This window comes from Onychomys torridus, chromosome 6 (assembly GCF_903995425.1).
Source record: "Onychomys torridus chromosome 6, mOncTor1.1, whole genome shotgun sequence".
NCBI lineage: Eukaryota > Metazoa > Chordata > Mammalia > Rodentia > Cricetidae > Onychomys > Onychomys torridus.
The window spans coordinates 67,199,774-67,213,388 of NC_050448.1; the positions used below are offsets into that span (position 1 = coordinate 67,199,774).

A 13,615-nucleotide genomic window follows, 5' to 3' on the forward strand; every position below is an offset into this window, starting at 1 on the left:
GAGAGGCAGGTGCCAGAGTCCGGAAGGACTACAAGCCCCAGCGGGAGACCGAGGAGAGCACACCGGACGGACGAGCCGGCGTCGCTAGTGCCGGGACCAGGAGCCTCCGCGAGCAACATGGCCGCTCCCGAGACCGAGGCCGGGGGGCGCGGGCACTAAGTCCGGACCCGCGCGCCTTCCTCCCGCCGCTGGCGCCCCCACGAAGACCTCGCGCTTCTAGCCAACAAGTCCACATGGATTATTCTCGCTGTGGTCGCGAGGCCGTGCCAACAGAGCCTTAGTGGGCCCAGGGAGAGAACTCTGGCGTTTCGCTGCTCTGAGCTGGAACCTCAGGGAGGTCTGCTGCAACAGGTGCGACACTCGCTGACTGCTCCATGCTAGCGGGCGCGGGGAGGCTTGGCCTCCCCCGGGGCGGCCACCTCTGCTGGCTGCTGTGTGCTTTCACCTTAAAGCTCTGGTAAGTGGGTGCCGAGGGAGGAGAAAGGGGCGCGCTGGCGGACCCGATGGTCCTCGCCCCCAGGAACCCGGGCGTCTCACCCACTGACGTCCGAAGTGGGTGTGCCCCGTTCCCTGCGTTCTCACGGTTGTTCCTAACCCCCTTTCCCTGTCTGCAGCGAAGCAGAGGCTCCGGTGCGCGAGGAGAAGCTGTCAGGTGTGTGCTTGCCCGGGAACCCCGTGCCTCTATAGTTTGTTTTTGTTTTTAGTGTCTTTTTTAGTATACCAAGAGCACAGATAGAAAAAGGAGGTGCCACAAAGGAATGAGGGCAAAGCGTTGTGCTGGGAAGCTGCATGGGTAGAGCCTTTGAAAGAAATGTTTTTTGAATAGTCTTCGGCTGGCCATTTTTCTCTCTCTCCTTTTAGTGAGCACCTCAACTGCGCCATGTTGGCTGGTGGAAGAGTTCGTGGTGACCGAAGAGTGTACTCCGTGTTCTAACTTCCAGATTGTGAGTTTTTGTTGTTTGTTCTGTTTTATGTGCACTGGCGTTTTGCCTGCATGTATGTCTGGATGAAGGTGTCGGATCTCCTGGAACTGGAGTTACAGACAGTTGTGTGTGGGTGCTAGGAATTGAACCCAGGTCCTCTGGTAGAGCAGCCAGTGCAACATGATTGCTTCTTCTCAGAATCTTGGATAAGTTCAAATCTGAACTTAATTACATTATGTTTTATTTTTGTTTTGTTTTATGTATAGATGGGTGTTTTGCCTGCGTGTATGTGTATCAAATGTGTGCAGTGCCCTAAGAATCCAAAAGAGCAGGGCAATAGTGTCCCACACCTTTAATCCCAGCACTTGGGAGGCAGAGCCAGGGGGATCTCTGTGAGTTCGAGGCCAGCCTGGGCTACCAAGTGAGTTCCAGGAAAAAGGTGCAAAGCTACACAGAGAAACTGTCTCGAACCCCGCCCCCCCAAAAAAAAGAATCCAAAAGAGGGGTTGGGGATTTAGCTCAGTGGTAGAGCGCTTGCCTAGCAAGCGCAAGGCCCTGGGTTCGATCCTCAGCTCCAAAAAAAAAAAAAAGACTCCAAAAGAGGTCATCAGATCTTCTAGATATGAGCCACCATGTGGGTGCTGGGACTGGAACCCTGTCCTCTGTAAGAGCAACCAGTGCTCTTAACCAGTGAGCCACCTCTCCAACCCTTATTTATTATTTGAGACAGAGTGTTACTATGTAGCTCTGTCTGGCCTGGAACTCACTATGTAACTAGGCTGGTCATAAACATTATACTTATTTTGTCTGGCTCATGTGCCAAAGAAGTCAGAGGACAACTTGGGGAAGTTGTTTCTCTCTTTTCACCACATAGATGCAGTGTGTTAAGCTTGGCTACAAATGTCTTTCCCTACAGAGGCATTTTGCCAGCCCTCACATTTGAACTTGAATTCTCTCTGAAAATATGCCCTTCCCACATGAATGACAATATCCAGAGGATGATCACATCCTGTTCATATTTCACTACAGTAGACTGTGGAATCTTTCCTTATCTCCTTGACTGTAGCCTTCCTGATCACATCTCCGCCGTCCACCTCAGGGCTCTCCGTTAGCTGTCTGCTGCCCACCAGCCCTGGCCCTTCTGAACAACTGGGCTTCTCTTTGTTTTACTCCTCCCTAACATATGTTTTTGGCCCTTTATTTTGGTAGAAAACGACGCCTGAGTGTGGTTCTACAGGGTATGTGGAGAAAATCACATGCAGCTCATCTAAAAGGAATGAATTCAGAAGGTAAGGACTGTTTCTCTCCTTTCAAATGACCTCCTCTGACCCTGTTTCTAGAGATAGCTATCTCCTAGTCTTGGTGTAGTTTGGCATACTGGAAAGAGGAAGAGGTTTGAGCCAAATTACCCTTAATCCCTAGCCCTTCTCTTCAGCACTATATTATTAGCCATGTTTTCTGATCAAATAATTTGGTCAGGGGTGTGTGAATGTAACTCATTGGTAGAGTACTTGCCTAGCATGTAGGAGGCCATGAGTCTAATACCCAGCATTGCTTAGGAAGAAAATAAAGTTGTTGTGAGATGGAGTGTATCACACCTTGAATCCCAGCACTCAGGAGGCAGAGGCAGGCTTAGCTCTGTGAGTTCAAAACCAGCTGTGCCTACATAGGGAGTTAGGTCAGCCAAGGCTTCACGGTAATAGTTAAATAAATATATTTAAGCCAGGTGTAATGACACACATCATTGATCCCAGCACTTAGAAGGCAGAGGCAAGGATTGGGGATTTAGCTCAGTGGTAGAGCACTTGCCTAGCAAGCACAAGGCCCTGGGTTCGAGCCTCAGCTCAAAAAAAGAAGGCAGAGGCAAACAGATCTCTAAGAGGGGCTAATTAGATGTGGAGATGTGGTGGGTAAAGGAACTTCCTGCCAAATCTGACAGCGTGAGGGGCTGCAGAGACAGTTCAGTGGTTAAAAGCACTTGCTGCTTTTGCAAAGAACCCTGGCTCAGTTCCCCCACCCACATAGTTGTACTGTAATTCCAGTTCCAGGATGTCTAGCACCCTCCTCTCTGGCCTCCTTGGGCACTAGATACACACATGATACATATATATATATATATATATATATATATATATATATACAGGAGAACCATCATAGATATAAAATAAATAAATCTTTAAAAAACAACAACTTCCCCAGCACTTGGGAGGCAGAGCCAGGCAAATCTTTGTGAGTTCAGGGCCAGCCTGGTCTACAGAGCAAGATCCAGGATAGGCACCAAAGCTACACAGAGAAACCCTGTCTCGGAAAAACTCAAAACAAAACAAAACAAAAAACAACTTGAATTTGATACCCAGAACCCAGATGATAGAGGTACAGAACTCACTCCAGCAAGTTGTCTTTTGACTGTGTGTGTGTGTGTGTGTGTGTGTGTGTGTGTGTGTCTGTCTGTCTGTCTGTGTCTGTCTGTCTGTCTGTCTTATGTGATGGGGAGAGGTTGTACACCTGTTCCCATATGTATGTGGCATGAGTGTGCACACATACAACAAAAAAATGTTGGCTTTTGGGTCAGGGATTCAAGGCAGGGTTTCTCTGTGTAGCCCTGACTGTCCTGGAACTCACTCTGTAGCCCAGGCTGGCCTCGAACTCAGAGATTTGCCTGCCTCTGTCTCCCAAGTGCTGGGATTAAAGGCGTGCGCCACCACACCCAGCTTTTTATTTATTTTTTTTAAAAAAGAAAAAAAAAATGTCGGGCATGGTGGTACATGCTTGTAACCCCAGTACTTACGAAGTAGAGGCGGGAGAGTCAAGAGTTCTAGAGTCAGGAGTTCAAGGCCAACCTGAACTACTTGAGTCTGGGGGTGGGGGTGCAGAGGTGGGGAAGCAATCAAATTGGTTAACACTGCTCTGTTTATCTCAGCGGAGACTAACGACGTGGCTTACCCCAGCTTCTCTTGTCTTTGGATAGGAGTTTGGGTGGGCTGAGCTAGAGAACAGTAGTTAGGAGACACTGACTTCTCCCATGCACAACTCCTTTTCTGCCCTCAGCTGCCGTTCAGCTCTGATGGAACGTCGCCTGTTCTGGAAGTTTGAAGGCACCGTGGTGGGTGTGGCTCTACTCTTCGCTTGCCTTGTCATCCTTCGTCAGCGACAACTGGATAGAAAGGCTCTTGAGAAAGTCCGGAAGCAAATCGAGTCCATATAGCTGAATTCCACTGTATTATGCTGGGTCTTGCAGACTGTATCTCAGATGGAGAAGCTTCAGTGGCTAATTTGCACTCGTAAGCCTGTGGTGGTAGCACCTTTCCCTGACTTCCTCTTCCAGACCACCGATGAGTACAATAAAAAGTAAAACAGAGCTGGTATGGTGGCAGACACTTGTGACCCCAGCACCTGAGGGAGTGAGGCAGGAGGGTGGCTGGTAAATTTGTAGGCAGGCTGAACTACATAGTAAGGCTGTCTTTAGAAAGAAAAAAAGTAATAAAAGAGTCAGACAGTTTCCTTCCCTGTAATAATTCGGCTTCGGGAGGACTGGGTGTGGTGGCACGTGCCTTACATCCCAAACGTGGACTTCGAGAGGGGCAGACCTCCGTGAGTTAAAGGCCAGCTTTTCTACGTATCGAGCTCCAAGCCGCCCAGGGATACATAGTGAGACTCCATCTCAAACAATTAATTAAATTACTTGCTGCTCTTCTAGAGAATCTGGGTTTGGTACCCCAACAAGTGGTTTATATTCACATGTAATTCTACTATCAGGAGATCTGGCCTCTGGGCACCTGCAGGCACGTGGTGCACATAAACTCATACATAAACAGATATATACATATATATATATATACATATATATATATATATATGTATGTGTGTGTGTGTGTGTGTATACATATATATATATATATATGTGTGTGTGTGTGTGTGTGTGTGTGTGTGTGTGTGTGTGTGTGTATACAGAAAAATGAATACATCTTTTAAAGATTTATTTGCTGGGTGGTGGTGGTGCACACCTTTAATTCCAGCACTCGGGAGGCAGAGCCAGGCAGATCTCTGTGAGTTCGAGGCCAGCCTGGTCTACAAAGTGAGTTCCAGGAAAGGTGCAAAACTACACAGAGAAACCCGTCTCGAAAAACCAAAAAAAAAAAAAAAAGATTTATTTATTATGTATATAGAAGAGGGCGCCAGATCTCATTACAGATGGTTGTGAGACACCATGTGGTTGTTGGGAATTGAACTCGGGACCTTTGGAAGAGCAGTTGGCGCTCTTAACCTCTGAGCCATCTCTCCAGCTGGAATAAATCTTTTAAGTGTATGTAAGTCTACACGTTTATCTGTGTCCCATGCACGTGTCTGGTACCCCTGAAGGCCAGAGGTGGGTGCCTGGTCCTGGGCTGCCACATGGTGCAAGGAATTGAATACTGGTTTAACAAGTGCTCTTAACTACTGAACCACTTCTTCAGACTCAAAATGAATAAGTCTTTCAAAAAAAAAAAATTGATATGGGGGAAGAAGTCATGTGGGGGCAATGAGAGAAAGAGGTGGCAATTTAGCAAGTAACAGTTATCTCTCTTCTTTTACTCTTTTAATTTTTTCAGATTTATCTATCTTTTTATGTGTGAGTGGTTTATCTGCCCTCAGGTCAGAAGAGGATGTTGGATCCCCTAGAACTGGAGTTATAGATGGCTGTGAGTTGCCTTTCAAGTACTCCGAATTGAACTCAGGTCTTCTGCATGAACAACAAATGTTCTTAACCGCTGAGCCATCTCTCCAGTCCCCTGTCTTTTATTTTAAATTCCCGGGCTGGCAAAGTGGCTCAGAGAGCTTGCTGCTTTTGAGGATCTGTGTTCGATTCTAGACCTGTGTCTGGCAGAGCTCACAGCTGTCAGCTCCAAGGATCCATTGCCCTTTATGGGCACCCACACACACATGGTATGTACTCTCATAGACACACACATAAACATTTGGACGGTGGTGGCTCACGCCTTTAGTCCCAGCACTCGGGAGACAGAGGCAGATGGATCTCTGTGAGTTCGAGGCCAGCCTGGTCTACAGAGTGAGTTCCAGGACAGTCAGAGCTGCACAGAGAAACCCTGTCTCAAAACAACAACAAATTTAAGAAGTGTTTGCTTCATAGGACTTATGACCTGAATTTGATCCCTAGAATGCATAGTGAGAGGAAAGAAGTTAAAAGTTGCCCTTGACCTCCACATGTGTATTATACACAATAATACATCATGCTTACATACACTAATAATAAAACAAAGTTTTGGAGCTGAATGTGGTACAACATGCTTGAGGTCCTAGCACTTGATAGAGGAGTCAGACCAGCTTAGGCTCTATTGTAAGAACTTGTCTGAAGCAACACCATTTTCTGGGATTGAATTTCAGCTGGAAAGTTTATTTCTGATTCAAAACTTGCTTCCCCTTGACCCCATCCCCAAAGAAGTAAAATCACAAATAGAGGGCAGAAATATATGAGGTGCCCTGCCATAGACGCAAACTTGGCCTTTGTGGACAGAAAGCTAGGGTATCCTGAGTGAGTTAGAACTCCAGGGGTATGGACACCTATATGGGAATTTCAGATGAGAGTGAGGGAAGCCTGTGTGGGTTCTTGTGTGACTGGGAAGTGTTCAGCTTACATCTCATCTGCGTGCAGCATTCCCCTGATGTGCCCAGTGGGTCTAGCCTTCGTCCCCAGCTTTAACTGCATCTTTGCTGAGCTGTTTGCAGGTGGGACTTCATGTAGCTCCTCCAGTTCAGCCTTTACCACTGGAATCTCTGGGCTTTCTGTCATGTCCTTGTGAGTCAAGATATTTCTGGAGATCACTGAGGAGAGAGTGTAGTGGGACAGCACTTGCTTGGATCCGAGACTGGCCAAGACCATCCCACTGTTGATTGTTTTAGAGAACACAGTTCACCGGCTCATCAGGGGGCTTCTGTGTCCTTGTGTCTTACCTCCGTGAGGCTGATAACCCTTAGGCCTCGCTTCTGGTTGACCCTGAAAGGGGCTGAAGCTGGGCAGGATGATGAGAGCCAGCGAAAAGAGAAGAATCTAAAAGGAGAAGAGACCGTTTGGCTTTGGGGACAGCAGAGGAGGGAGGTAGCGTCAACAGAGGGTAGTTATTGGGGTTTGGGAAACAGGGCTGAGTAGTCGGGCTATTGGGTGGATGTATGGAGGATGGCAGAGGTGGGGGGAGAGGAAAAGTACAGAACATCCTGATGGTACCAGAACACAGGTACTGGTCTGGGCAGCTCTGCTGGAGGTCTGAGCAGTGAGCATCTGTAACTGGTGGACCTGCGCCACCAAGGAGCTAGGAAAAGAGTGAAGAGTTAGCTCAAGATCAGCTTGCCTGGGGCTGCATCCTCCCTCTCCTCGTCCGGACACCGCTTCCACTCACGTGTTCTGTCTCTCCAGCTCCTGGACTTTTCTCTGTAGTTCCTGATTCTGTGCAGAACAGGCTGCCACTCTAGGGAGTGTGGAGAAGCAGAGCAGGCTTAGCAGGTGGTCCCTTACCATGCTTGCCTAGGTGAGGAAGGAGGCCCAGACACCACCCACAGGATGCAGAAAGGTGAGCCCAAACATGCCTGCTCTCCAGTCCATCTATGTATTCTTTCCTCCGCCGACGGCTGTCCTGAGCTGACTGCTTGTTGCGGATTTTCCTCCTGATCTTCTTGAGTACTCGCTCCTCTGCCTGGAGGCCCAGGGTGTGCAGTGCTGGGCCCTTAGCCTCCCATGACTCCCCAACTGTCCCCTGCAATCCAGGCTCTTTAGAGGTTGAATGGAGCTCTTGGGATGGGACACCCCTTGGGGACAGTTGTTACCTTAGTGAGGGGCAGGTGAGAGGGCAGAGAAACCCCTTCTTGCCCCAGCAGATGCTTCTCTTCATCTGTCAGGAACAGGCGTGGGCAGGACAGCTGGGAGGGGCGGCAGAAGATGAGCAGGGTCAAGGTCACCTGCTCCGGCACCCAGGCTGCCCCTCCACCCTCAGCATGCTCTCAGGACGGGGCTTCCTGTTTGCACTGAGTGGTGAGGTGAGGTCAGTGGCAGAGAGTTCTTTTAGACAGCCTCTGTGGCAAGCTCAGGAAGGAGAGGGAAGTTTTTTGTCCACACATAGAACCTTGACATTATGACCAAGTTAGCCAGGACCTGCTCTGTTCTGTCTCCCTAGATCTCAGGGCCCTCGGAAGGGAGCTTATATGTTCACTATGATGGGCTTTGTTGAATTTCCTTGTCAGGTAAACAATTTAGCCATTAACTTGCATTTGGTAAAGTATCTGGTTGCCAAGCACAGGGACATATGTCTCATAATCCCCAAATTCTAAGCTCCACCTGTCAGGTCAAGCTGTCTGCTCACAGACAAGGAATTTCTAAGGATACTCAGGCTGACTTCTCAAGTGAAGACACTGTGTGAGAAGGGTAGATGCTGTCTGGTTAAGCCGAGCCCATTAGCTAAGGACCCTTCCTTCTCACTAGCATTCTCTTTATTTATTGTGTATGTGTGTCTTTGTGTCAGACTTGAACTTGGGTCCCCTGGCAAAGCAGCTAGTGCTCTTAGCCACTGAGCCATCTCTCCAGCCCTTGGATTGTATTTTTGAGGCAGGATGTCACTACGTAGACTAGGCTGGCCTTGAGTTTGTGGTTCTCTTCCTTCCTCTGCCTCCCATGTGCACAGATTTCAAGTGTGTGCCACCACACCCAAGCCCAGGCTTCACTTTGTAACACTTTTTTTTTTTTTTAAAGATTTATTTATTATGTATACAATGTTCTGCCTGCAGGCCAGAAGAGGGCACCAGATCTCATTACAGATGGTTGTGAGCCATCATGTGGTTGCTAGGAATTGAACTCAGGACCTCTGGAAGAGCAGTCGGTGCTCTTAACCGCTGAGCCATCTCTCCAGCCCTCACTCTGTAACTTAAGAGTAACTTAGTTTGTAGCTGGTAAGATGGCTCAGCGGATAAAGCACTTGCCACACAAGACTGACAGTCTGAGTTTACTCTCTGGAACCCACGTCAAGGTAGGAGGGGAGGACCAATGCCACAAGTTGTCCTCAGACTTCCACAGAAGCCATGGCATGCATGCACTGCCCTTTTCCCTCATGTATACACACAATAATAAATAACTTTTAAGAGAATAATTTAGTTTGGCTTTTTACTTTGCGTGCGTGCGTGTGTGTATGTGTGTGTGTGTGCGCGCGCGCGCGTGCGTGTGCTGTGTAGCTGCAGATGTGTGGGTATGTGCATGTGACTGGAGGTCAAAGGGGTATACAGGAGTTCTGTTCTATCACTCTACCTTACTCCCTTTAGACTGAGTTTCTCTCTAACCCTGGAACTAGCCTGGTGATCAGCAAGCCCCAGGGATCCTCTTGTTGCAACCCCTCAGAGCAAGGGGGTAAGGGAATATGTAGCTGTGTATGTGGGTGCTGGGGATCTGAACTCCCAGCTGAGGTACTCTTGCTCCCAGAGCAAGAGCTTTTTCTCATGGACACATCTCTCAGCCTCTGGCTTTTGCCTTTTGATGGCCTTTGGCTCTAGGTTAAACCATTTCCTATTTCCTTTCCTAATGTCTTTCTCCTCCAAGTGTGTCAGTGGGGTGTTTCTTCCAATCTCTCTAACCAAAATCTCTGAGAATGGAGCACAGAAGGCTTTATCTAAAAATAAAACAAGCACAAATCCTGTGCTGATATGCACACCCCTAGCATGGCTTCTGGTCCCAGCTTCAAGCACAGTTTTAGGGGATGGCTAGGACCCGTTCTCTGCCTTTGGACACAAGGAGTACGTCCCAGGATAGAGAGAGGAGCATGGCCTAAGCTTGGCCTCTATTGGTCTGCACAGCAGGAGCGTCTAGCCCACCTCGGGAAGGTACAGGATAGGGTAACTCTACACATCACTGCAGCATCTGGCCACAGGGTAATGGTTCTAGTGCAGACACTTGCTGCTGTTTCTCAATCGCCCTGTTCTCATTAGCCAAGTGGATTCCCAGGTGGCCTGTCCCAATTCCCTTTCCCGACCCAAGGCTGAGAGAGTGGCTTTGACTAAATGAAAATGCACACTAGGTCTGGGGTTCTCTAGAGCTCTGACTGCAGGGTCCCTCGTCCCACCTGCTGCCACCCTGGTCTCCAGTAGCTGCCCTCCCCCATGCTTCCCTGCTTCCCTGCTCTTAGAACTGCTTGTTGCTCCCTGGCCTTCAAACCCACCCTCACCAAAAGTGGGGCAAACCAATTCCACGTTAGTTTCCCCTGCACCCCCATTTATGTGAGGACATGGACTAGGGGAACACCACTTCTGGCTGGTCTCGAGACTTACCAGGGCAGCAGGAGGCGCTGGAGCTATGGCACTAGCTTTAGGCAGGATATGTCTATGCGCATCTGAGGGTAGCCCACTGACTGTGCAGGCATCAGGCACCATCAATGCAGGGCTCCACTGATCTGAAGGAAATAGAGAGACGGGGACAAAGGAGTCAGAAGACTGATAACAGCAGGGACTGGGCAGTGGCACCATTTGGGAACCTTCCACCCTAAACCTCATGGCCAGGGCTGGGCCTGAAAGGGCCATTGCCCTATTTCCAAAAAATACACTGACCTATCTGGATGGAGATGAGTCCGAAGGTTGGCCCTGCTTCCCGCTGAGTGCTCTGCAAGGCCCCTGCCTCATAGACAACCTCATAGAGGGCAGGGGAACCGGGAGCCTGTGGGGCAGGGGAGCTAGGCTCTTCAGAGACACCACTGTCACTACCAGGAGACGTTTCTGAGCAGTATACCATATTGGGATCAATGAGGAGGTTCAGGAAATCGTCAGGTTCACTCTTCTGAAGGTCCTATAGAAGGAGAAGGTATGAGTGTCTGTGAAGAAGAATTTTGAAAGTCCTACCTGACATCAGTCTTACATCCGTTATGCTTCAATTTTGGTGCATTTCCTTCTCCGACGTAGAAATAGTTTCAATTCATGTCTGTTATCAGACCTCTTTCCTTGTGGGAACTGAAGTCTCTTACGACTTCTAGTCAGAGTTGTCTGAAGCTCATTCCCACTTCGATTCAACAAGCTCACTCCGCCGCCACAATCCCTACTTATCTCCCAGTCTCGCAGCCCCTGTTCCTGAAGCCCAGCTAGCAGGACCTTTGACGGAGGACAGTTGAGTCCCAGCTCCAGGAAGGATCCTGTTGAGAAGATATCTTCTGGGGGCTCCAGCAGCTCAGGGCACCCGGGCTCCATGCTTCTGCAGGAAGGTAGTGGGTAGTTACAGAAAGTAGGAGGCTCCTCTGCATTTTCCATTACTCCTCTCCTCTGCAGCAGCCCCTTGCAAGAGAATTCACTTCAGGCCTTATCTTTTGGGTTCAACAAATAAGCCCCCTGGGTATTACCTGTTTTTTGTTGGGAGAGCTTCGCCCTGCCAAACCCACCTAGCACGCTGAAGCCCCAAACACTACACCTTTTCTTCCCTCCAGGATCTTGTATCCTGGTCCTGCCCAGCCAAGCCCCGCCTATGCCACCTATGGAGTTTGGGGGAGGGGGAGGGGGCTGGGTTGCCATCTGGCCAGGAGCCACTACTGCGGAGCCGGCTTCTGGAAGTGGGACCAAGGCGCTGCCCATATGCAAACTGAAATAAAACTGTAGGTACCCACGCCCCTTCTGTCAGTTTCCTCAGTGCTCGTAACTTATTTTGCTGAGGGCTCGATGTCGCCTCAGCAAAGAGCTGAGATGGCAGTGACTAGCACCCAGGGGACCTGAGCGTTCCATTTCGAAGCCACAATCTTTACAAGAGGGATACTATCTCCGGGTAGAGAACCAAGTTAAGATGTGGAGGCGCCCCCGCCTCGTCCACCCCCATAGCCGCGTGGCACTTTTCCACCCATGAATCCTAATTGGACGTTTAAGACTTATGGCAGGGCTTCCAGCCAATGGCGGGCTACCTCGAGGCCCACGCCCTCGAGCTTGGCAGCAATAGACCCTCAGAGAGGGGTCGCGAAGTGTTTTGGCAGAATCTCCGGGTTCCAGCGAGAAGCCCCTGTAGGAAGGTTGAGTGGAAACTTCCGGGCTGAGGGTAGGAGCAGCTGGGTTTGGGCTTGTTTGTCTTGTGATTCCGAGGTCCCAAAGTTACTACTTACGCAGACAGTAAATAACCTGTAGCCTGTGGACCCGGCCTCCACCTCCGGGCAGCCAGTTGTGCAATCGCGGCTCTGTGGATCCGAGAACCACGCCACACATCGCAGCTGTGTGGGGGCCCTGCTAACCCACGCAGGGCAGGAAAACTGGCACGCATTAGCCGAACGTTTGCTTTTGGTTTGCGGTCTTATTATTTCCATGTAACTATATGTTTAGATTTGCGTTTTGAAACACAAGTGAGGAAGTCACATTGCTCAATTACTCCATCAGTGGAGCTTGAAAGCTGTTTCAGAGCCTGGGGTGGAGTTCACGCCTGTAATCTCAGCTCTTGAGAGGCTGATGCAGGAATGTCTCTGAGGTTGAGGCCAGCCTGGGCTACATAAGATCCTGTCTCAAAAACAAAAACAGTAACAGGACGCAAGAACAGTTTATCTAGTGATATTTCCAATAAGTTCTGTTTGTCTTCACACCACACTTACAGCTGGCTTCTTAGGAACAGGAACTATGAGACGGTGGACCATTATAAAAGGAAAGTTGGCATCTGATGGGAGGATTTGCGCTTTAATTTGGAACTCTTTGTTCCTTTAAGTTATGTAGCGGGAGCCCCCAATGTGTGCACAGTTTGCTACAGAAAGAGGTTTGGAGGTGTCCCTGCCCTCCAGTCTTCAATGGGAGGGTGTTTTTTGTTTGTTTGTTTGTTTGTTTGTTTTCTGTTTTTTGAGACAGGGTTTCTCTGTAGCTTTGGAGCCTGTCCTGGACTAGCTCTGTAGACCAGGCTGGCCTCGAACTCACAGAGATCCACCTGCCTCTGCCTCCCGAGTGCTGGGATTACAGGCGTGCGCTACCACCGCCCCGCCCAGATGGGAGGTTTTGCTTCAAAATTGTTCACTTTGTCATACCTGGTTTGTCTCATGACAAGTGGTGAGATCTTGTTTGTGTGAGAAAGGGTCTCACTGTATCTTCCTGGCTTGTTTGTTTGTTGAGGCAGGGTCTCAGTGAAGCTGTGAGGGATTTATAGTTTTCTTTTCCTTCCTTCTTTCTCTTCGTGTGAAGGCAGGCAATCACAGGGTTAGAGGCGAGATGGCTCTCATGCCACTGCCCAGCTGTGGAGGCCAGAGGACAGCCAGGAGTCTTTCTTCTGATTGTGTGGGTTCTGGAGCTGGCCAATTTAGGCGTTTTTATCCACTGAGCTATCCTGCCGTGGTGTATCTATCTTTTTCTACTCGTTTATTTGGTTCTTTTTTGCTTTGCGCCTTTCCTGGAACTCACTTGGTAGCCCAGGCTGGCCTCACCGCCCGGCTAATTTGGTTCTTTTGAGACAAGATTTTACCGGGCGGTAGTGGCACACACCTTTAATCCCAACACTCGGAAGGCAGAGCCAGGTGGATCTGTGTGAGTTGGAGGCCAGCCTAGTATACAGAGCAAGTTCCAGGACAGGCTCCAAAAGCTACACAGAGAAACCCTGTCTCGAAAAACCAAAAAAAGAAGAGAGAGAGAGAGAGAGAGAGAGAGAGAGAGAGAGGAACAAGATCCTACTCTATTACCAAGGGTAGCCTCACTTTGGAAATGTTCCTGCTTCAGCCTCCCAAGTGCTGGAA

At 49.3% G+C, this 13,615-nt stretch overlaps 2 protein-coding genes across 2 annotated transcripts; one reads left to right on the plus strand and one right to left on the minus strand.

Moving 5' to 3' along the window:
• On the plus strand, positions 1-4,281 carry Jtb (jumping translocation breakpoint). The gene is made up of 5 exons (XM_036190605.1): positions 1-457; positions 615-652; positions 862-944; positions 2,133-2,212; positions 3,972-4,281. The coding sequence occupies exons 1-5, from the start codon at positions 375-377 to the stop codon at positions 4,126-4,128; spliced, it is 441 nt and encodes a 146-aa protein (XP_036046498.1). The 5' UTR covers positions 1-374; the 3' UTR covers positions 4,129-4,281.
• Positions 4,282-6,387: 2,106 nt separating this feature from the next.
• On the minus strand, positions 6,388-11,126 carry Creb3l4 (cAMP responsive element binding protein 3 like 4). Its single transcript, XM_036190394.1, has 9 exons — positions 10,962-11,126; positions 10,497-10,731; positions 10,221-10,342; positions 7,740-7,832; positions 7,503-7,609; positions 7,316-7,384; positions 7,144-7,228; positions 6,873-6,969; positions 6,388-6,743 (listed from the first exon to the last, which is right to left on the minus strand). Exons 1-9 carry the CDS (start codon positions 11,124-11,126, stop codon positions 6,553-6,555), a joined length of 1,164 nt encoding a protein of 387 aa, XP_036046287.1. The 3' UTR covers positions 6,388-6,552.
• Between the last annotated feature and the right edge of the window lie 2,489 nt (positions 11,127-13,615).